A 24634-nucleotide genomic window follows, 5' to 3' on the forward strand; every position below is an offset into this window, starting at 1 on the left:
GTTCACTGAGTTCACCCTAGACATTGATTTACAGCATCAGAAATTAAGGTAACATTTAGGAATATAGCATGATCTTCACCTCTGTTAATTACGTGCATCAGTCCGAATTATGTGCCATCGGGGTGCTTCAATATAGGCGTTATAATAATAATAATAATAATAATAATAGAGGACAAGTTATTTCTTCAGTGCTCCTATAAGATATCGTTTATGATACCGTACGATAACATGAACCCTGTATATTCTACATATGGCCGTTTGCATAAAGTTAAATTATTCGAGAACTTAATACTTGTATTGAAATTTTTCGTCCACATACTAATGAACATTCAGCTACATTTAAGAAGATCCAAAATGCCAAACTCATTGCTGCTAAGAGATCATTTAAGATGCCGTACTATAATATGAACTATAGGCCTATAGCCTATATATAGTGGACGTTTGCATAATTAAAATTAAATTATTATAGGGTTTGATACTTGATAGTTATATTGAGATTTTTCATCCACATTTAATACGAGCAAAAAATGCCAAAGTTGTTGAACAGCGCCATCTGCTGTTTCATCCCGACATGAAAATGTTGATTTAGTAACACCAGAAGTGCTCGTTAAATAATAATAGAAAACATTACAGTGAAGATTGCACATTTCTGCATCTCACTAATAACATCCCTCTTGAATCATGAATGAGCAATGAGGCAGAAAACATTTGACATCCATTCAGGTTAAGCTATTCCTGAGTAGGCAGTGGCTGGCAGAGCCAAACAAAGCCCTTCTATGAGACTTATTAAACTGAAGAGTGAGTGAGTGAGTTTCACTTCTGAGTCTACTCGCATAATTTAGCATCTGTTTTGGACAGTAAGTAGAAAATGGAATTGGCCAGGATAACACGTTTTATACATTACGCAGTTGGGCTGTAGGGTGTGATTTTTTTTTTTTTTTTTTTTTTTTTTTACCACTAGGTGGCGGTGGAGCTTCTTGAATAAAGTGCCACAGAGAGTTCAACACTGCAGTGCCAGACTAATGTGCTAGACGGGGCTGATGAGAGCAAGAGAAGGGCAATTAGTGATGATGAATTAAGAGTGATTGTTGACTTTTCTTCACAAGATCAATAATTGTGAAAACAAAATGTAAACAAATGAGGTGAGTAGTGCACATTTACTGTAAATCAAGTTAATATTCAAGCTGTTATTTAGTCATACCTTTCAGTCTTCCCATGAAAAAAGCCAAGTTTGGATTTTTTTAAAAAAAAAAAGGTGGGTCTGGATGTTCCTACTGATAAATTATTAATAAAATATCACCCTCCAGTTTATGATCACCCAGGTTTAAATTTATAAACAGCAAAATCTTTTTTTTTTTTTTGGAGTAAAAAACATGTTCATGCCTTATTGTAACATGACAAAATGTGTTTTTATATCACCAGTCCATCTCTACATTAATTATTACACTGAACTGAATGTGACAATATACATAACAAGGGTAAGGCCCAATGATACCAATAAATTAAGCTGGCAGATTTTCAGTCTCTGAATATGATCAAGATGGCAAGCCATGTCACAAATAAGATTATAAAAACAAAATAAAAAAGATTCAGGTAAATTTCCACACAAGAGTTCAAGTAGGGGGGTGGGGGGCGTGGAGTACTAAAAACTCGTTCATAGGTTGTCAGAGAGTTAAAGAGCTTGGGACCATAATGACTAAAGTCCACTTTTTTGCCTTTTTTTTTTTTATTTTATTTTTTTATCAAGCAGCCTGCAGATAGAAGATATGCCTGATCTAGAAGGACTATATTTAGCAATTATTGCTAAAGTATACAGGGGCAACACAATAAAAACATTTAAAATCTGTTCTATAAGACAGCAGTGATGTGCCGAAATTTGATTTCTTAGTACAGAATGAATCTACATTCTGTAATACAAGGTAAGTCACTTAAATTCACTTCACTCTGGGATTTGGAAGACAATAGGTGAGCTTACTTGTACTAAATGGCACAACACACACACACACAAATCAGGAATGTGAATTATGTCCTGGTCAGAATGGGCAGAGAAGATTCTGATTGGCTGAGGGGGCTGTCATCATTGAGTTTTGAAGCTTGTGGTCAGATTAGATGAGAGAATGAGAACCGTGGCAGTAAAAAGAAGGATCAAGATAGCAGGAAGGACTCACTTTAAGCCTTAAGAAAATCCATCATGACACTCACTGAGATTATATTTATCTTGACCGGGACTTGCACCGTCCTGGTTTTTGGAGAAAAACTAGTCTGCCTTCTTATGATGCTTGCCCCGAAGCTCTTCTGTCCTCTTCCTGAGTCTTTTTTCACCTCTCTGGGGAAATGGGCAGGTGAGATACACCAAAATTTTGATTCTATTTCATGTATTTTTGTCTTAAGCATATATTTTTCTGTATATAACAAGCAGTCAAGTTTAGTTATAATATTATACTTGAAAATTTTTTGTAAAAACAAACAAACAAGATAATCTCATTTAGCAATGAAAATTATATATATACAGTATATATATATATATATATATATATATATATATATAAACAGACCCCACTACCACCCAGACTCTCATGCAACCCAGGGACCCTTAGTTTAAAACCTGGGTTGGTAACACTTTATAATAACTTTCATTGACATTATTTAACGTTACTGCATTAAATCATGCTTAATAGATGATAAGATTAAAAGTAATTTATTAGTTAACAGTTATATAAATGCCATGATTCAAGCATTTAAGAAAATGCAGTGTTTCTTGTATCTTCTCAACGTACCTCTCACTGTACCCTGAGGGACCACTGGTTGGGAACAGTGAGAGTGAAGGAATAACCACGTCACCCTCCTACAAGCCAGCACTACCTTGGTATTGTTCCACTGTTTGACCCAGGAACAAGTTTCTCATCTCACTTCAAATTGTCATTCACAAAGTGTCTTGCTTCCCTAAACAAGACTTTTATTGTTGGAAAAAGAGGGACCCTCCTTATAGCTTTCTTGAAATCATACTGTGTATACGAGTTCAGCAACACAAAACAACAATTCCAGCCACTTTTTCCCAAGCTTCCCTTCCATTCCATTCCGGCACTGAGAGTGACAGAGAACAAAAGGCAATTAGAACAGTATGTTCCAGGACGCTATTTCCCTTTTCATTTCTTGACTTTGAATGGTTGTTCCTGTTCATTTGAAATCCAATTAACAGTTTTCTTTCTTTCTGCAACTATTCTTTCACTTTAAGGCTTTGAAAAGTTCTCCCTGGTGTGTGTGTGTGCATTACAATGTCCCTTCTCAGGGGGTGTTTTCTAGCATGTTTAGACATAGCACATCTGCTATTCCTTTCACTTTGAATAAATAATCATGCAGAGAGTTTTGTAAGATGTTCTGCACATTCTAGAATGTCACAGTTGGTTTGGCCTGTATGAGTGCATGATTGAATGTCTATATACAGTATATTCTCAGGGACTGCATGAACTGAGAACATAAACATATATAAACATTAGCAAGAATTCAAGTCAGTGTAAGTCACATTAATATATAAAAAAAAGGTAGCACTTTACCATAAGGTCCCATAAGTGATTGTTAGTTTATGCATTAACTAACAACGAGCAATAGGCCTACATTGTTACAATTTTTATTAATATTTGTTAACATCAGTTAATACAATGTACAAATGTTCAGTGTTAGCACATTAGCTCAGGTCTGATAAATAATATTAACAAATACAATTTTTGATTCTATCAATGTATTAGTAAACTATAAGATTAAAACTTGCTTTAGAAATATTTTGCAGTGTTACTGTAGTTCATGTTGCCTAATGTAGTTAATTAACCATTACTCCATTTGTTAGGCAAATGGAACCTTGTGTTATCAAAACACGTCATATATAATAATATTTACATAAATATATTTTATAATTAATAAATATCAATAGGACATTTATTTATTATAATTATACTTGTAAATTTATTATGTACATGTATATGTACATGTAAATTTGATAGAGTTTACTGATCTTTCTCCTCTTCTTCTCTCAAGACACCTTCCTCCAACTTGGTTGAGTTTAGGGCTTCTGCAGGTTATCAATTGGACAGCCCCCTCCCTTTATGTTTTGTCTATTTTAAGCCCATGATATCTCAAAGGGGCTCAACGGTAGAACCAGCATCCTAGTTCCATCCCCGCTCTTCACCTCCAAACTCAAGATGTTCTTAGCCCTTCACCATGTTGGTTCTGCCACTGCTCGTTCTGTTTTATCCATATCCACCAGGATGCTAGTTCTGTCTGTTTGGTGATGTTTGCTACCAGCTGCTTCCTAGCCTGGCCATCAATCCCAAGCAGTCCAAGGGTCCTCCAAAGTTACTGCCTTGCGAAACTCTTAGAGCTAGTCTGACAGGTTCCAAGCCTTCCATCCTTTCCACTGTCACTCAAAGCCTGATATTTCTTAAGCTTGTGCTCTTCTTCCGTCCTCTATTCCCAGGGTTCTGTCAGCTCAATAAATACCACCTGCTTGGTACCCTTCGACCAGAGCACAATGTCAGGTCCGAGGCTATATGGATTATTTTCTATGGGAATTTGAGGTCTGCCCGCATCTCCCAGTCGTTGATGGCCAGGACTCATTTACTCCTTTAAGGCCCTTTAAAAAGTTGTTTTGTCTTCTTTCTTGCCTGCTCCAGCCCACCAGCTGAGTTAAAATTTGGTCGTGTTGCCACCGAAATTTTCCATCCACCAAACTTGACCTGCACAAGGAGAGGATGTGCTCAAGATTAGCTGGCCTTCCACAGAACATGCAGCTGTGGTCTCCATCTTTGGAGGTTTGATGGAGTAGGTAGGACATTATATATGGAACACAACAGAAACTTAATCCGATGCTCTTCCATGGTCCAGATGTCCTGCCTGTCCCACACACTCTCCCACCTCATCCAGTTGCCCTGATTATTTAGTTGCCTATTCAGACTTATCATGTGACCTCCCTCTGCACCACGCCATGCCGTTCCCTTGTATTTGTCCGCTTCCAGGTTGCTCTGGTCAAGCAACCTAGCCCTTACCATCCCCAGCCCACTGACCCGACAATGTCAGCATGACTCCTCCACCTCCCTCAATGCTCTGCCAGCTAACCACTTGCGACCTGTTCTAACCTCAATGTCCATCAGATGTACTCTTACGTCTCTCTCGCAACATCATAGCCTGCTGTGTTTTTGTTACCTTACACTCCTCCGCCACTGATGTTACTGGCAGCTTGCTGCCTGTGCTGTACAGGCCTATGGAGCAGAAGCTTTTTTGGAACACTCAACCATCTCCTCAAATAGTTGTTCATCTTCCTTTCCAACCTCTCCACAGTAGAGATGGGTACCTCATAAATGAGTTTGAGATACCATGCTGGTATCCCCAGGCCTTATACTTGCCAGGTAAGCTGCTCCATCACACTCTGCTTGTCATTGAGGTCTGCCCTGTACCACTTCCCCAAGCTCTTCACTGTCTTTTCTTGGACCGTTGAAATGGTGTCCTTTTATGGCTCATTTCCTTCGAGCGGTATGGTTCAGTTCAGTAAAGTACAGTATGATTCGGGTCGGTAAACCCTGATCTGGCTTGCCTTTCCACCGCCAACTGTACCCTTGCTTGATAGGCGTGGTGTATGCCGGAAAAGTAGTCATTCTCGCGTGAAAAACAAAGTGACGGTAAACAACAATGGAGGACATACAGCAGCTTTGTTTGAGCAAAGGCAGAATGCTGCAAGGAAAAACAGTCAAAAAATACATTGTGTTGCAAGGGTATTGTGTTGTCATTCCCCTTGTAGCACACGCAAGTGACTATTCTCTGTCAACCAATCAACGTTCTGCAGTGAGTTTAGCTCCACCCTTTTGTTACCGGTTCTATTGGTACTTTTGTGCTAGGTACCCCAATGGAAGGGTCCCAGAAAAGTGGTACGGTTCGGTATTTTGGTACCATATGCAACCTCTGACAATGGAAACGGAAATAATTGCATACCGTACTGTACTGAACTGAACCATACCGCTGGGTGGAAACGAGCCATTAGATCTTAAAGCGAAATCGGCACGCTTAACCAAGTCCTCCAGTGTCCATCTCCCTTTGGGTACTGATCTTACCGTGATGGTCGAGTCATCCATGAATGCTCTGATGCCATCTGCCAGTACTGCACCCCAATGTAACTTGACAAGGAGGTTCATTGCTGCTGAGAACAGAATGACTGAGATTGTACACCCAGTGACAATGCCCACCTGCCAGTGAGTGGTAAATTTCCCGCAGATGAAACGCATGTTAACCATACTGAAGTAGCGCTGCATTTATTTATTATAAATGATAAAACGGAAGCAGGCCAACTGAAGACTGAATGATTCACAAAGGTTTACAAAGATTTTGGCACATTCAAAATATTTAGCTTATCTTGAGATTTCACTGAGATTGTGAAACAGAGTACTACTTGTACTTCTTGTACACAAGAACACTGGTGCAAAGAAAGAACGAAAGCATGGGAAACAACTTAAGTAAGAAAGACACAAAAAAAACCATTTTCCCACACAGAAGACAACACACGGACAGTTCAAATCTTTCTGCAATGAAAGCATGAAGGCAGTAATTACATCTTACATCATTTCCTCTGTAGCACCCAGCACCCCTTTCCTCCCACTCCCTTGTACCACCTACAATGTGAACTTCTCTGATGGACTAATAGTCAGAGGGGGAGAGAAGATGCAGCTCCAGACTTTCAGAGAAAATTACTTTTCACACATATGCACCACTCATGCTTCCTATTTGTTTATTGAACTGGAGGGTACACGCAGTCAAGAACATGTTCAAGAACATGCTGTTAAAACAAACAGACACTGACTGCCTATCATCTGAAGCTTGTGAGATTCTCAGAGGGAGTGATGGGAGATAGATTATCATGTTCTGGATATACTTGAGAGCTCGAGAGCTTATTTTCTGTAATGAAAGACATAGGCCTAAATTATGTATAGGTCATAGTTATTTACATTGTAAAATATATTTAAAAAAAACTTTTTCTCAAATTGAATAGGTTGTTGATCACATTTGTTCAGAATTACGTAAACTGACACATCAGTGAATTAGAGACATAATATAAAATCTTACCGTTTATGGTTTGAAGAATAATGCTGAATATTTCCTCTGTTTCAGTTGTCACTGGAGGGTCAGATGGAATAGGCAGAGCATATGCAGAAGAGGTAACAAAATTACTGCTTATGTGAAAACTGTTTTATTATGACTGTATCTAATATTGATATTAGATTACTTCAATAATTAAGTGGATAAAAAGGTAACAGTAAAATATTTTTATGCTTATATTTATTATGAACAAAAATATACACTACTACACTAATTATTACTTTTATTCTGCAAGAATGCATTAAAATGATCAAAATAAAGGGAAGAGGAACAGAGGATCTTAATTGGAATTAGTTTATTTACAAAAATAAAGATGGCGGAAGGCAAAAATCAGTGTAACAGTTTCACATATGTAAAGAAGACAGTACAGGACAACGAGAACCAAACTGGGGGCTCAAATACATGGCTAAACGAGGAACCAAAGCAGACTCATGTGAACATAATCAATTAACCAATGAGTAACCACAGAAACCAACTAACAACGGGAACAAAGGGAACAGGAACTAAACACAGGAAGGAAACACGGGAACCAAAGGGAAAACAACATAAGTGTCCACACATAGAACATTACCATTACAAATATTATCAAATGTTTTCAACATTGATAATAATAATAATAAGAATAAGAATAAATAATACATTTTGATTCAACAAATCAGCATATTAGAATGATTTCTGAAGGATCATGTGACTCTGAAGACTGGAATGACGCTGAATTCAGCTTTGCCGTTACATGAATAAATTACATTTCAAAGTATATTCAAATAGAAAACAGCTATTTAAAAGTATAAAAAATTTTATAAAATAAATGCAGCCTTGTTAAGCATAAAATACATTAAAAACCATTAAAAAAATCTTACCGACCCCAAACTTTTAGGCCTGGTTTCAGAGACAGGGCTTAGCCAAAGCCAGGATTAGGCCTTAGTTCAATTAGGATATTTAAGTAGCTTTTATAAACGTACCCTAGAAAAAAAAAAAAATACTGTTGTGCATCTTGAGACAAAACAGTGGCACTGACATATTTTAAGATATGTCAGTACAAGTTGCTTTCAGTTAAAACAGCTCAAACATGCATTTTAGTCTAGGACTAGCTTAAGCCTTGTCTGTGAAACTGGTGGTTAGTGTATGTATAAATGAATAACTTACTGATCCCTGAAAAGTTTTACACCATAAGTACTGCAGGATTTCTACACAGCAAAAATGATGGGACCAAATGTACTCTGAGTTTATTTAACTCTGGGGATTTTGCTTTATGCTTTGATTTCTGTAGGATTTATTTTGTAAGGGTAGTAGGAGGAGATATCTTTTTTTTTTTTTTTTTTGGTCAAAAAAGTGATCTCAGAACGCTTTCTTCCACAAAAATGTGTATACCTATGGGCCTGTAACCAACCTGAAACAGGAAGTAATCTTTAGTCTGCTCCAAATTCTTTGTTAAGATCGTATTAAAGCAATAAATTACCAGCTCATCCCCTATGGAATAAGCTGTTTCCATAACACTTTACAATCTTTGTATTTCCTGTGTTTCTGTGCAGCTTTCAAAACTAGGTATGAGCGTGATCGTCATCAGCAGAAATCAAGAGAAGCTTGACAGAGCAGCCAGGAAGATCGGTGAAGTGTTTACTGTTGAAATTTCAGTTTCTTAGCTTGTCTGTAGTCTTAGAGCTCAGTTTAACCAGCTTTCTTTTCTTGTTCTGACAGAACTCACTACAGGAGGGAAAGTCAAAGTAATAGCTGCTGACTTCACCAAAGATGATATATATGGACACATTAAAGAAAACATTGAGGGTTTGGATATTGGTATTTTAGGTCAGTAGGTATCAGATATCTCGATGTGTCAAAATATGAGCTGCAGTTATGTTAAAAACAGTAGCATTACTGTTACTTTTCTTTAAACACAGTGAACAACGTTGGGATTCTGCCCAGCCAAATACCCTGCAAGCTACTTGAAACATCAGATTTGGAAGAAGTGAGGTCACTTATGGTTCATACAGTCATTGTTCATACATTTATCATTATAAATAATAAGGGTTTTCAAACTGTTTCTGCATAGATCCTTCTCATCACTGCACATTTTCAATGTCTCTCTTTACTTAAAGTCGTCATGAAACTATAGTATATGCTGCTATCAGCTCCCATTAACAGTGTAGTAGTAATTAATTTAGATATTAGAAATAGAAAAATGCCCACTGTAAAACTACAGTACATGGAAGCATGTTGTAATAAAATATCACAAATATCAGTAATTCTATCAAGCAATAGTTGTAGATATGGTAAACCTATTACAGAGTATTTATCAGATACTTTGTTTATATGTTTCATGTGGTGGCCTCTTAGAGAATACATGATGTTATCAACTGCAATGTAAAAGCTATGGTTAAGGTGAGTAAACGCAAACAGAACTATACACTATGAATACTGTTGGCTCTGTGAAGAAATGCTTATGTTGCTCTATTTTTAAAACATCTGCTTAATGCATACATGTAAATGTAACTGGGTCTTTACCACTCACTTATATACTGTACAAATGGATAAGGCAGGTGGGTCAAAGTTGTCACCTCCAAATCTGAGTCACAGCTCTGACAGGGTTGCAGAAAGCAAGGAAAAAATGCAATTAATTAAACAAAACTATTGATATAATTGTGCATAATTAGCAAAAATACATGTTTATAAACTTAAAACTTAAGAGAGAAAAGTTATCTCTCATCAACATCAAAGTCCATCAAACTTGAAAAAATTGCCAATTTTCAGCATGAAATGGAAGTTAAAATAGTCTTTTCTTCCCTATTGTGACATATATTTGAGTAAAACAGCTTCTCCAACAGGAAAAAAATGTTGAGCGGGACTTGATTTTGTCCATGGGGAATGGGCTATATGCACGGAGCGTTCTTTAGAACTTCCGCAATAATATAAGCCAGCTCGAAAACTTCCGGTGAGATGCCATTTGCTGGTGTGTTGAGCATCAGTAGTTTATAATCAGAATATAGTCACTTAAATAGTCAGGCATAGCATTAATTTAGTTATTCAAACGTAAGTCAGAATAAAAAAATACATAAATAAAGACGTACCTCAGTGTTCCTCCTCGGCTAAATTCAATTTGACCATTAGTTTTCATACTTTTATGTGAAAAAAAGCTTCAAAAATGAAATATTTATTGTGCACTTTAGTTAGATTAATTGAATAAAATGTGTTTTTACAAGTGTGCTGAAATCATTGATCTTGCGCTGCACTGACTGACAGCTGCTGTGATTACAAAGGGAAAGTGCGGTGCTCACTTTCTGTGTCATTCATTCACAAGAAAAGTTATTGTTTTTCTTAGGATTTTTTGAGTATTTCATACTTCACATTGACAAAAATGTATTTTTAAACCTTGTTATTTTATAATGTTTAATATTTAGTCAAAAACAAAGTTAAAAACGATTAGAGGAAATGGCTGATATATGCGCAAATAAATGCTACTTTGCCGCCACCTGCTGGTTAAAGTGGTAATTATTGTCTTTTTTATTTTTAAATAAAAGTGTTTTCTATCAAATGTATTTCCTAAATTTTTAAATGTTTGCTTTTACAATGGGGACAATCTTAGAATGATGAAAAATGTTTGTGGTCATCACATTAAAAATAACATTTGAATTGCTGGGGAAAAAATGCGTGTGCGTGTCTAATTACAGACACAGCGTTTTTAAGCGGTCCCAATAGCTTCGTCTTTATTGCAATCAATAAAACTGGTTTATTGGCAAATTAGGTAAATGTGATAACTGCATTAAAATATGAATACAACATTAAAAAGTCAACCATTGATATTTTTGTGTCGATGTACAGTGACTACAGAATGAACAGCTAACAGTTCACCGGAAATGCCCGAGCTGGCTTAACGACAACCAGGAAGTAACCGTGCATATAGCCTATTGATTGGATATAGTAGTTTGCTATTGCTGTGATCTCATGTGAGTGACAGGTTGTCCCGCCCTCATGCCAGTAAACACATCAGAGAAGAGATGTCGCTGCAGGAGAGAGGGGAAGTTATTTTGATTAAAGATTATGAGTACATGAATTTTAAAAAATATAATGATGTACACAGATAAATCATTTGTAATAAATACTGCAATATTCCATAAAAATTAAGAATTGTCAATTTCATGGAGATTTTAAGTCTGTCATGTTAAAGGGATAGTTCACCCAAAAATGAAAATTTGATGTTTATTTGCTTACCCCCAGGGCATCCGAGATGTAGGTGACTTTGTTTCTTCAGTAGAACACAAATGATGATTTTTAACTCCAACCGTTCCAGTCTGTCAGTCGTATAATGCTTGTCAATGGGAACTCCATCTATAAGAGTCAAAAAAACATGCACAGACAAATCCAAATTAAACCCTGTGGCTCGTGACAACACATTGATGTCCTAAGACACGAAATGATCAGTTTGTGCGAGAAACCGGACAGTATATCATTTTTCACCTCTAAAACACCACTATGTCCAACTGCCTTGCGCATCCGGTTGGTGAGGTCTGAACGCGTGTTCTGATGACGGAAGTGATGTCTCGCGCTTATACTTCAATGAGTGTGAGACATCACTTCTGTTGTCAGAGCGCGTTCAGACCTACTGTTCTCCTGAAGAAACAAAGTCACCTACATCTTGGATGCCCTGGGGGTAAGCAGATAAACATCAAATTTTCATTTTTGGGTGAACTATCCCTTTAATAATTTTGTATTTTTGTTAGGCATATACAGTTAGTTGTAATAATAATACATATTACTGTTTGATTTCCAGATTTTTTTTATTTTTTTTTTTTTTTGTGGTTGAAAATTTAGATTCTAATCAATGTTGAGTGGCCACTTGACGTCCAACATAAAATCTTAAAGAAAAGCCAGATAAGGACCATTGGTTTAGTGAGATTTAGAGATTTAATAAAATGCGCTCACACTTTTTTTTTCATATTTAGATGTGCAGAATTGTGCTACCAGGAATGCAGCAAAGGTTTGGCCTTCTCTGTTAAATAGTTTTCTCATAATTGTTTTCTCAAATTTTGGTTACACTCTATTTTGATGTAGGGTTAGGGTTAGTGAAATAAGTTGACATGTAGTTGCAAAGTTACTCATAGTCAGTAGTATGTCTGTTGGTGTCCATCAAAATAAAGAGACAGTTTACTAATACTCTAATGAGAGTTAGTTCAAATGTAGGTTCACTGTTATTTATAGTAAACAGAATGTGTAAAAAGGGATCATTAAAACAAAGTGTTGCACATATTTTAACATATGACAAGCACACTGACAAAAAGTATTCCCTTAGAGGAAGAGGAGTCATTCTGAATGTGTCTTCTGGCATAGCCAAAATACCCTGCCCCATTTACACCTTGTATGCAGCATCAAAGGTAAATTTAGTTAAGAACAAAACATCTACACAAAGTAAAAAAAAACAACCATATATATATGTGTGTGTGTGTGTTATTTAACATATATATGTATATATTTTCAGGTTTTTGTTGAGAGATTTTCACAAGGTCTTCAAGCAGAATATAAGGGAATTATTATTCAGGTGGAATAAAAAAACTTTAATAACAGTTAAATAATGTTTTTGTGCATCAAATTTTACATATACGGCTAATCAGGAGTAAGATATCAATGTCTTCATTCCCTAATGTATTATTTTTTCTCAGACCGTGGCTCCATTTGGGGTTTCAACATCAATGACAGGACATCAGAAGCCAGATATGGTTACATTTACAGCTGAGGAGTTTGTGAGGAGCTCACTGAAGTATCTGAAGGCTGGTGATCAAACATACGGCAGCATCACTCATACTATATTGGTAATGACATCTGTTTATTATATATACATATCTGATAGTGCACTCTTAAAAATAAAGGTTCTTTATAGGCATCAATGGTTCCATGGCAAACCTTTAACGTCCATTGAACCTTTCCATTGCACAAAAGATTTATTATAGTGGGAAAAGGTTGTTTAGATTATGTTCTTCACACTAAGAAAAAAAAATGTTTCTTTTAAAGGGTTCATCCAAAAATGAAACTTCTCACTCTCATATCGTTCCACACCTGCAAGACCTTTGTTCATCTTCAGAACACAAATTAAGATATTTTTGATGAAATCTGAGAGGTATATGACTCCTCCATAGACAGCAATATAATCAACACTGTCAAGGTCCAGAAAGGTAGTAAAGACATTGTTAAAACTGTCGACATGACTACAGTTGTTCAACTTTAATTTTATGAAGCGACGAGAATACTTTTTGTGCGCAAAAACTGAACAAAAATAATGACTTTATTCAACTATATCTTCTCTTCCCTGTCATTCTCCTACGCTTTTATGTTCAGCGCTTCCAGGTTCTACATCAGAATGCCGACTCATTATTGGCTGGCTCACGCGTCCTGCTCACGTGATCAGCTTTGGCCAATAATGAGTCGGCATTCTGACGTAGAACCTGGAAGCCTTCACTGTGCTTTCTGCGTCACCTGCGTAAAGATAATGAAGATGAAAATGAACAAAAGTCTTACAGGTGTGGAAAGACATGAGGGTGAGTAATTAATGACAGAATTTTTTTATTTTTGGGTGAACCAACCCTTTAAGAACTGTTCACTGAAAGGTTCTTTGGAGAACCCAAAATGGTTCTTCTTTGGCACCTCTGTTATAACCCCTTTTTGAAAACTTTATTTTTAAGAGTGTGTGTATTTTATGTATGTGTACCAAATGCATGTATTGTTTCTGACCAACATGTTATTCTCCTATAGGGCGGGATTGTGCAGTCCATTCCCACCTGGGTCCTGCAGAGTGAAGCGTTTCAGTATTACTTTAAGAATATGTGAAGGAAAGGGTCAGAAGCTGAGAGTTGTCATTCTCTAAATATGTATACACTCCTGGGCAAAAAATGGGCCAAGCCAAAAATGGCTAAACACTAAGCTTTTAATTCTCTTAAAGGGATAGTTCACTCAGAAATGAAAATTTTGTCATCATTTACTCACCCTCATGTTGTTCCAAACCTGTACGAGTTTCTTTCACAAAAGAAGACAAACGAAAATATTTTGAAGAATGTTGGTAACCAGACAGTTGACAGTAACCACTGACTTCCATAGTAGGCAAAAAAAAAAAAAACCATGAAAGTCAATGGCTACCGGGTTACTAAAATTCTTCAAAATATCTTCTTTTGTGTTCAACAGAAGAAAGAAACTCGTACAGGTTTGGAACAACATGAGGGTGAGTAAAAGATGACAACATTTTCATTTTTGGGTGAACTATCCCTTTAACCACAAATTATTGATCAGGAAATTAGCAAAAATTTAAGCAAATGCACTACTTAAAAAGCCATTGCTGTCTCAGAAAAACATTGTTAGACAGATATGAAGTTTTTGGCAGAATATGGGAAGTTGTATATGGAATAATGAATCACAATAAAACAAGAGTTGCATAGTGATGCTCCAGAGCGGTGTCTTCAATAATCTGCTGAGAAATATAATTTTAAATGCATCTCTATCACAGTGAAGCATGGAGGAAGAGATCTCATCCTTTTTAGCTGCTGGTATTGGTGAGCTATACTTCACTGTGAAAAGTCATTTAATGCTTTGGAGAACAGGAGAATATTGTAGAATGGCTTGCTTTCCACAAATGAAAAGTTATTATCTAAAGAGGAATGATCAGATGAAGAAAATGGTCATGCCTAAATTGCAAAGACAACCAAGAAGTGGCTTCAGAACAAGTCTGTCAGGCTCATGTTTTGGCCTGGTCAGAGTCCAGATTTGAACCCTATAGTGAATATTTGGTCTTGCATTAAACTCAAATGAACTGGGAGACAATTTTCAACCACTCATGAACTGTTTAAAGCCATTAACATTGAGTGGAACAACACTGACTCTTCCTGTAAAAAGCTGTCTGCAAGTTGGGAAAGGCTGTTCCATGCTGTGACTTTATCCACAGTATTTGTGCAATTCTTGCTAATTTCCTGACCAGTGACTTGTAATTAAAATGGTTAAGACCATTTAAAAACCACTAAATATTTTGGCATTTTTGACTCGGCCCTTTTTTGCCCAGGACTGTACAGTATTGAGCATTTGATACTTAAAACACCACAACTGTTATGTCAATTATGACAATACTGTATGTAAAAATACTAGACTGCAAAAGAAAGTGAGAGGACGAAACAACTGACAGGTCTCCATCCACGGTCCTTCAAAATATTTTATATCAGTGTTGATAATGGAATGTAATAATTATTAATCATAATCATATCAGTAGACAGGAGATAGTTGAGCAGAACTGACCTTGATAACATTAACAGAAGGTCAGTCTCACAAAGGCCAAATAACAGACTAAGAAATGTGACCTTGTTTTTTGTCTATATTTTAAGATTAGAAAATGTTTGGTCTTATTTAAAGAGCATTTGAAATCGTGTTTTCACTGGAAAGATCCACAAAACACTTAAACAGTTTTTTGGCGCCACATAGTGGTTAAATGCACTTTCACGTGATCTATAAAGCTTGAATGTACTTTTTTGTGTTGTCATTATCCCATTATTTTGACTTTTATGTGAATAATCTCTCTGTAGCTGCAATGATATGTGGATAGCACTACAAGAACACACATTTTTTATTTATATGATATATGGATATACCCTACATAACATATTTTTGAACAATTTCAAGAACAGATACAAGTAAATACATCCCCCACCCCACCCATTAGAAATGAGGCATCAGAGAGGGGAAAATAGTTAATTTCGCATTTGAAGAACCATCTGAGAAATAATTGGGCACTTTAAAACATCTACTATGATATAATTACATATTAGCAATATACAAGATGTTAAGGCTGGAATACACTACACGATGTCTTGTCCTGATTTACAGTCTATACGAGTCACCGCTGCCGAAAGTCAGAGTCAGTCTTCAGATTTGAGTTGTCAAATTTCACCGAAAAATTATTTTTCCAGTACCAGACATTACACACTTCACCACACTGCACACTTACGGATCTTCCTGAAGCAAAGTCACTGCAGCTAACTAAAAAACGAGCTGCTAGTTTTGTTTCTGTGACACTCTGCCAGCAGAGGGCAGATTTTTTATTCTGCAACCTGAAGCGCCTCACATGGAGTGTGTGGACTCAGGTTTCAAAGATCTCTTGAAGATTCTAAGCAGGTAAAGGACACAGACAAGTGCAGTCTGATGGGGGATTTCCATTTTAGATGTAGTTCTTAATAAAGCTGTTCACACTTGAGCAAGCTGTCTTGATTGAAATACAGTTGACAGGATAACTATCAGTTTCCACTCATATTAAAGGGGTTTGTGTTTTTACTACAGGGAATTTCCACTGATAATTTATAATGCTCCTGCTTGTAACAGAAAAGACATTTATGTGGAATAAGGCTAAGGCAATAATTAAAATAAAAAAACACTGGGAAATGTATTGTGTTTATGATGTCTAGCTGGGTAAGCTGTGCTGCAGCAGTGATTTGTGAAAATCTAATGTTTTAAAAACGTGTTTTCCAAGTGGCAGATAAGTCGGTTCATTAAATGTGGGTGATTGTTATCACGTATTTTATTTAGGTCTTTTTTAGAATTATTCAGATCAGCCAATCAACTTAGGATCATTACCAGACCACCAATGCTCTGCAGACCACAGTTTGAAGAATGCTGCCTTTGTGAAAAAGAAGTACACATTAGTATATTTTTAAAAAGGGTACTTACACAGAAATAACATACTCTAAAAACTATACTTGCGAACTGAATGTAGTATTTTCGGACACTTAATTGCATAATTTACAAATGAATGAAAATGAATTGTAGTTTACATTTATATTAAATGCAATTAGTTGAAATTAAGAGTGCTTTTTTGACCCTATTTAATTAAGATTTAAGTACATCTTTGTATGTAACAATTACTTGTATTGACTTCTACTGCTGTATGTACTGACAAGCTATTATGGCAACTAAAATATTATTTAATGTCATTTCTATTAAAACTTGTGTCATGTATTTAAATATATTTGTAATTAGTCTACACAATAGTAATGATGAAGTTGCAGTTTAAACATTTTAATAACTTTAAAATGCAATATCAAATAACACTGCAGTTAAAATTATAATCAAGAACTTTGCATATGCTTTAGTATGATAGTCAACACATCAAAATAAGTGTAGTTACTTCTTTAAGGGGCCGTTTACACAACATCATTTTCGACTAAAAACTGAAAACTTTTGAAAACGGGTTTCAAAGTGTACATTTTTGAAAACGATACCCTTATTGTCTCCGTGTAAATTACAAAAACACATTTTTGAAAACTGTGAAGTCATGTGCATACATTTTACGTGTTCATTTTATGGGCGCGTAGTGTTTCTTTCAAAGTGACCTTGCCAACTACTGGCCCGGCAGCAGAATACAGTGTTTTTTAAACCCTTAGCATTCCTGTAAAATTTGACACCGTTTTCAACAAAAAATGGAAAACCTTTTATACATTTTGGCCATTCATTTACTCAACAGAATTTTGGGGGCCTGAAAACGCAAGCTTTTAAAAACGGGTTTTAAAGTGCAAGTTTTTGAAAATTATACTGTTATGTTCTCTATGTGAAATACAAAAAGGCCCTGTCCCAAATGGCACCCTAAACACTTGCGGTCTTCCTACAAGTCCACGCTTTAGTGACGTAACGCCACTTTGACTGTCAGGAAGAAGTCTGCTGTGGAGCTCACTTCAGTGCGGGCTCGGCAAATGTGCACATCGAGGGCGCGTATCGACCGCAAAGGGGACGCTCGCGAGCACCCTTCTGAAACCTAAAATGACAAATGGGACACCCTACAGTCTCATGGACTTAACGGACATGCGCACACAGAAGCCATTATAAGTCCACAAGACTGAAAGTGCACATGAAGTGTGCCATTTGGGACAGGGCCAAGCACGAATTTGTAAAAACGGTGACGTCATGCGCATGTGTATTACATGTTCAGTCTATAGGCACGTAGTGTATTTAAATGTTTTAAGAATCATAGACATGAAGGTGTAAAGGATTAGTTCACTTCAGAATTAAAATTTCCTGATAATTTACTCACCCCCATGTCATCCAAGATGCTCATTTCTTTCTTTCTTCAGTCGAAAAGAAATTAAGGTTTTTGAGGAAAACATTCCAGGATTTTTCTCCATATAGTGGACTTCACTGGGGTACAATGGGTTGAAGGTCCAAACTGCAGTTTCAATGCAGCTTCAAAGGGCTCTACACGATCCCAGTCGAGGAATAAGGGTCTTATCTAGTGAAACGATTGTTCATTTATCTAAAAAAAATAAATAGATAAATAAAATTTGATATGCTTTTTAACCACAACAGCTTTAAACCACTCATCTGGCACTGCTCTGCAATCCGCCACGCATTACGTAATAACGTTCGAAAAGGTCACGTGTGACGTAGGTGGAAATACCGTGGAAGGGCGAAAAACTCCATCTCATTTTCTCCTCCAACTTAAAAATCGTCTGACATCATTGTTTTACCTTTTTTTTTTTTGTAAAGGGCGTTTGGCTTAGTCTTTGCACGTTCGCTTTGTACACAATGGATCAGTACTTTCGTCTACATCACGCGTGACCTTTCTAACGTGATTACGTCATGCGAGGCGGATCCCAGAGCAGTGCAAGATGAGCATTTGTGGTTAAAATGTATAAACATTTTTATTTTTTTTAGAAAATGACTGATTGTTTCGCTAGACAAGAGCCTTATTCCTCGTCTGGGATCATGTAGAGTGCTTTGAAGCTGCACTGAAACTGCAATTTGGACCTTAAACCCGCTGTACCCCACTGAAAAAAAATCCTGGAATGTTTTCCTCAAAAACCTTCATTTCTTTTCGACTGAAGAAAGAAAGACATGAACATCTTGGATGACATGGGGGTGAGTAAATTATCAGGAAATTTTAATTCTGAAGTGAACTAATCCTTTAAGTGGCCTTTTATTTAATTAATATTATATTATAAGTACTTTTTTACTTTTACTTTTACACTGAAGTATACTGAAAGTGCACATTCAATACAATTGAGCACACTTCTTTTTCACAAGGGTGGTTTAGAGATTACTTTCAAGTGTAGTTTACAACTTGTTGCACTGCGGTCAAAGCATTTGTTTATCATTAACGTTGGACTGTCTTGTCCGTTAAGGGTGTCTAAAACAAGCTAAACATAAACCACAGCTCACCACAAACATGAATTCGGTACATTTGGGACAGTTTAGAAAATAGATGAATATAAATAAGGCATATCATTTTAGAAAATGTTTTGTTTTTGTTTACTAAATTTTGCAACGTTTAACAGCTGCATGTAGTCATGAGCCAACAATTTGTTTTCATGTTGGAAATTTTCTGCTGAAATAAACAAGCACAATGCATGTTTATACCAGCAATAAGAACATGAAAGTGAGAGGACTGCTTTGTCATCACTCTACATCTGACTGCAGTCTCAATAAGCTTTGCTTGTGTGGTCCAGCTTCAAGGGCTTCAAGTCCCAACACACATAAACAGCAGGCAGATGTAGGAGCACTGATTGTTTACCAAGCTCTCAATTCTCTAAACAACAGATCAAATGACACTGAACTCTGGCAATCAAACAGAGAATCTGCCTTGTTCCCCAATGGGTAAATATTTACCATAATATATCAAAAGTCCCATTTGTCAGTGCCTGGGACAGACATAACATGCACATTTTGTAACCAAATAGTTCCTCTTTACTGTCTGTTTGTGTCATTTTCCCCTTCTTTTCTCTCAAATGTGTGCTTTTTTGGTGTTTATCGTGACAAGATCTAAAAACATCATTAATAACACTATCTGGGAAGTGGGATCAGCAGTGTTTGCTTACTTCAGTATGTACTGAAACACTTCAAATTAAGTCAAGTAAGGAAGGAGCATGTGGGAACTCTTTCGGGGGTCAGACCTTCATTCTGAGTGGGAGTTTATTGTTATACTACATTTTCCAATGGTTTTGTGAGGTGTGATATTCAATAAGTTACTCATGTTACACTTAGTGGGAGAAAACCAATGCAGCTGATGCCCGAGGGCTCACCTTAATGATGGTGGACTCGCCATCATGGTAACCACGGCTGTAATTTCCTAATAAAATTAAGTAGGGGGATTTTTGTGGACCGGCCTGAAAGTGTTGAACGAACATGAAATCAGCTCTGAAGAAAAAGTGCTCACTTGGAAGACGGTGGTTTAATCAACACTTTTCCTCATCAGTAGGATGACATTGAAATGAAAGGCGCCTTTTTCATCTGTCTGAACAAAGGTTGGGCTATTTTGCGCACTCTCAGAAATCAAATCAAAATGCCTGTTACAATGACATTGTAAAATAAGCAAAGTAAATCAGTCAGCAGGCCGATGTCATACGTGACTACTATTGTAACAGGAAAAACAAACAGCTTGTTCTACCTGCCCCAGACTGAACTGCTGTGCTGATGGAGGTGCTACTAAAACAAGCAAATATCGAGTGATTTCTGAATATCTCTTTGTCCAACATGGAGCAATAACAGGACGTCCAGTTCCTGAGTTTGCATATAGCAGAAACTGACGAAACTGTTTCATTTTCAATAGACTAATTCAAAACCATATAAAACAGGCGTTCCTTTTTTCGGCAGCCCCTAACTAAATTATTTATTTGATGTACATCTTGAGATTTATTTTTAAGTGTTGTTCTAGAATTTCCAACATGTCTAAAAATATAATAAATGTAATGATTACAGGATTTGTGTAAAATGTTATTTTGTCAATTCACTGTATCCTTTTTATATGTCTATAAAATTAACAGATAATATCCTGGCAGAAAATGACCAGTACTTTTACATTTTTATACAGATTTTTTTTTCTTACAGTGTATATAGCCTATTTGAATGCATCCATATACTGTATATGTGTGTCCTTAACACTAATAATACAACGATGGATGGATGGATGGATGGATGGATGGAGAACCCAAGATGCTAAAGCCGAAATGTCAGAACAAAGCAAATGTCAGAACTACATTCGATATAAAAACACTAACAAGGCTTACAAGAAACAACAGAAGTTTCCTCCAGTACCTATAGATGATCTTTTAAGAATATATAAGAACTGAAGACCAGTTTGGAAACATTTTCACAGTAAGTCCGCCCTACACTACTAAGGTTTTTGACAGGTTTTGACAGGCCTATACATTACAGATAAGAATCTACAGCTCTGAGAAAGGTATTTTGTGAACCAACCCTTTGAACAATTGTAGCAAATATTTAGTGAGGACGATACGCCATCCTTGTTCTACCTCCCAGAGTGTCCTGTAGTAGCCCCAACTTGTCTTCATTTGTATTGATGCTATCAACACTTTCTAATTTCAGCATTTAAGAGAAGACCAAGAGTGAAAATCCTACTCGTTCCCTCCTGTTTACCTCAGTGCAACAGCTGAGCGATGTCAGACAACAGCTGCAGGTCACACGTGTCATTGTGCCACCACTAATGCACTGAAGACTGAAAATACAGCTGTACTGAGGATAGCGTCAGGGTCGCAGGTGCTGAGCTCTGCGACACATGGCAGATGAGATTAAACAAATAGCAGCGGCCTTAAGCTTCCATGAAAGAGAGACTGCGGCGAGAGAGATCCATGCCACTTCATCAAAGCAATTACACCACTTCAAAACTATTTACGCCACTTTTTGGTCTGAGGTCCAAGACCACCAACTATTTAAGACATTTAGCTGCCTGAAACCAAATAAGAGGTATAGTTGAGTGGGGGGGATAAAATGCACTGTGTTTCCAATTTCGATATGCTGTAAAATATTTCAGGAAAAAAATAAAAATGACCAATTTACATTTAACTACCACACGTGCTCTTTATTGACAATGATTTTCTCTCTATGTATGAATAAAATTCACATTATTTTTTATCATATTTTAATCTTAATATGTACATATTAAAATTACACATTCAATTCTTAGTTTTTCCAATTTCCGAAATCTGTCATGAAACCACCAATGAACCATCTTTTGTCAATGTAATTTTATTGTAATAATTTGTTTTTTAAGTGTTTTCAAATATCTACATTTTACTTTTATGGGAACCATTTAAATTACGTCCTTGTGCCTTATTTAAAACATGAACTTTAATACACTTAAAAACAAGATAAAATAATAATTACATAAATTGCCAGTCAATTATACTGTGTACTGAATCCTGAAAATACATTTTTTTTTTAAATAAATTCAAAATTAAAAACAAATAAAAACAAATGCACATAAATAAAAAGCCTGTCCTTGCAAAAAAATAATCTATCCCTAAAACTAGAGTTTCCAGAGAAATTTCTCATTTTTTTTCCAAAGTTGCGAGCTTTCGGTTTTCTCATTACTTCTAGACTTTGCAGAGACACTAACGCTGTTACAGATCTTCTCCACCTCAGTCAGATCTGTAAGTTTGTTAATGCTCTCTTCATTCCCCTCATTCAAAATGTCCCAGAAGTCCTTTCCTCTACTTTTTGCTCTTTCTGTGCATGTAAATGTTTTCACATCCCTCGGTTGGTCTACAGTTTTCTTCTTTGACTTGAACAAATCATTCAGGATGGATGTGTCACCTATAAGGTCTGTGATTTTGGAGGAGTTGCTGGTCTGGGTTGAGCTTGATGCAACACCATCATCTGCAGAGACACAAGGTGACCGTGACATGCATTCCTTGTCCTTGAAAGGTTGTGAAGAACTAGTAATGTTGGTTTTACTTTCTTCTACATGTGCACTGCACCTTTGAGAAAGATGTCCAGAACTTGATGATGGGTATTTGTCTGTGGAGGACATCTTCATTTTGTTGTTTGTGAGGTCTGTACTGCAATGAACATGAACCTCAGAGGTTTCTGGTTGACCCATTCTCTTTTTCTTTAACAGTTTTCTTTGATCCTCAACTTCAGGGGTTGGTACCTCAACTTGAGGTTTAAGAGGGGAGTTTGGGTGGGCTCTTTTTGAGGTAGTTCTTTGTCTGGATGTAGAAGGTTGCGGTGAGGTGGGTGGCTTTGGCTTAACGTTGGGTTTAGGAAAGGTCTTTTCGGTGATGTTCTTGAGTTTAGGGTTCTTCTGGCTGTAGAAGCTCTGCAATCGGCTCAGTCTCTGTGCTGAACTGTTCTTCAGAATGTCTTCTGCAAAGTCTCGCACAGAGTCAAATCCAAAGAACGGAGCCATTTCTTCCAACTGCTGTCTGTGAGACCAAATATTATCTTAATGACACAAATCAACTTATCTTCTACAAAATGATTTTTAAAGCTTTAAGTGTCTTGATTTGGCTAAATCATCTGTAGTAATTAATTAGACTAGGTCAATAATAAATAAGAAAAGTAAAAATCTTTAAAAACTTTGGTTTAAAACACATGTGCCAAGTTTGTAAAGTCATACTCTTTGTATTAATGTTGGTTTCATATGGTTTGAAAAAAACATCACGTTTTTGGGGAGTTGCACCATGTGATATTTTATATCCATGTCATAAAAAGGTCAAATTATCTTTTATATTTTAAGAGACTTATTGACCTTGACACACAGTCATTAGGTTCTGCAGGGTCTTCATATGGGGTCCACACATATAATTTCCTGTTTTGTTTTGGGACTTTTTTTCCTAAATGTTTCTGCAAGTTGGTTAGACCACACGACTTGGAACTTGAAATATTAATAAGCAGTTTAGTTCAAAACTGAGTGTACTGTACAATTCTAAGAGATTGTTTTATACTCCATGCATTGCAAAATACAGGCAGGGAGCAAGTTTATGACAGTCTGTATATTATATCATAAGACCACAGCCCATAAGTTACAGCATAATAAGAACCAGAGGATTTGCTTAATGCTAAAACACGTGACATGTTCTTAAACTCTTAAAGGGATAGTTCACCCAAAAATAAGAAGTCTGTCATCAGTTACTCACCCTCATGTGTACAAACCTGTATGACTTTTGTTCATTTGTATAACATAAAAGAAGATACTTTGAGAAATTTCCCCCCTTTTTTGTCTATAAAATGGAACACTCTTCCAAATATCTTCATTTGTGTTCTGCAGAAGAAAGTTATATAGGTTTGCAATGACATGCAGGAGAGTACATAAATTATGACAGTATTTTCATTATTTTGAGGTGATCTATGCCTTTAAGATGAACCCCAAATTCCACATTTTAAAAGCCCCATTATAAAACATAAAAAAACAACCTTGAAAATTCAGTGTAAGGGTCTTTAAGGAAAACCACTTAGTAATTTGAAACTGAAAGAGCTTAGAATCTGCTTGTGGCGTAACTTCTAATGGTTGCCACCCTTTGTGGTTTCAAAGCAAAAACTATCTATGAAGCAAGACCCTTAAGTATGTGTCTGAGTGGAGTTGAATCCCATTACAGCAGTTCATCAAGAAAAAGAAAATATATATACTTGTGTGTGTGTGTGTTTTCACCATTACATGAGCAAACAGTACATTTGTGAGACTGTACTGAGGAGAAAAGCAGAATAAAGAGGGGGTTTTGCTCATGACTTTGGCCAGACTTGGGAAATGGGTGGG

At 36.5% G+C, this 24634-nt stretch overlaps 2 protein-coding genes and 1 long non-coding RNA gene across 5 annotated transcripts in view; 2 read left to right on the forward strand and 1 right to left on the reverse strand.

Annotated features, from left to right (window-relative positions):
* On the forward strand, positions 1-16540 carry hsd17b3 (hydroxysteroid (17-beta) dehydrogenase 3). 3 transcript variants are annotated; one of them, XM_051903281.1, is made up of 12 exons: positions 1-48; positions 962-1142; positions 7150-7196; positions 8670-8745; positions 8836-8943; positions 9036-9103; positions 9472-9516; positions 12075-12109; positions 12422-12503; positions 12608-12667; positions 12789-12938; positions 13876-16540. In XM_051903281.1, exons 4-12 carry the CDS (start codon positions 8685-8687, stop codon positions 13948-13950), a joined length of 684 nt encoding a protein of 227 aa, XP_051759241.1. In that variant the 5' UTR covers positions 1-48; positions 962-1142; positions 7150-7196; positions 8670-8684; the 3' UTR covers positions 13951-16540. The 3 variants fall into 3 exon arrangements, with proteins under 3 accessions (XP_051759241.1, XP_051759240.1, XP_051759239.1); XM_051903280.1 differs by lacking the exons at positions 1-48; positions 962-1142 and adding an exon at positions 1656-1919; XM_051903279.1 differs by lacking the exons at positions 1-48; positions 962-1142 and adding an exon at positions 2091-2342.
* Positions 11346-24634, reverse strand: part of ercc6l2 (excision repair cross-complementation group 6-like 2) — a 23613-nt gene continuing 10324 nt past the window's right edge. The window contains 1 exon segment of the mRNA XM_051903278.1: positions 11346-11776. Coding sequence (XP_051759238.1) covers positions 11761-11776 — 16 coding nt within the window. The 3' untranslated portion in view covers positions 11346-11760.
* On the forward strand, positions 18390-22370 carry LOC127517515 (uncharacterized). The gene is made up of 2 exons (XR_007931259.1): positions 18390-21234; positions 21466-22370. It is a non-coding gene; the product is annotated as an uncharacterized LOC127517515 (long non-coding RNA).

This window comes from Ctenopharyngodon idella, chromosome 8 (assembly GCF_019924925.1).
Source record: "Ctenopharyngodon idella isolate HZGC_01 chromosome 8, HZGC01, whole genome shotgun sequence".
NCBI classification, from domain to species: Eukaryota; Metazoa; Chordata; class Actinopteri; order Cypriniformes; family Xenocyprididae; genus Ctenopharyngodon; species Ctenopharyngodon idella.

Bases quoted from the DNA above. Each gene is read 5' to 3' on its own strand.
- hsd17b3 (XM_051903279.1), top strand. From the start codon at position 2,192: ATGACACTCACTGAGATTATATTTATCTTGACCGGGACTTGCACCGTC. The intron at 9,517-12,074 runs GTGAGTAAACGC...TTTCATATTTAG, and splicing joins ATGTAAAAGCTATGGTTAAG to ATGTGCAGAATTGTGCTACC. The intron at 12,110-12,421 runs GTTTGGCCTTCT...GTATTCCCTTAG, and splicing joins CTACCAGGAATGCAGCAAAG to AGGAAGAGGAGTCATTCTGA.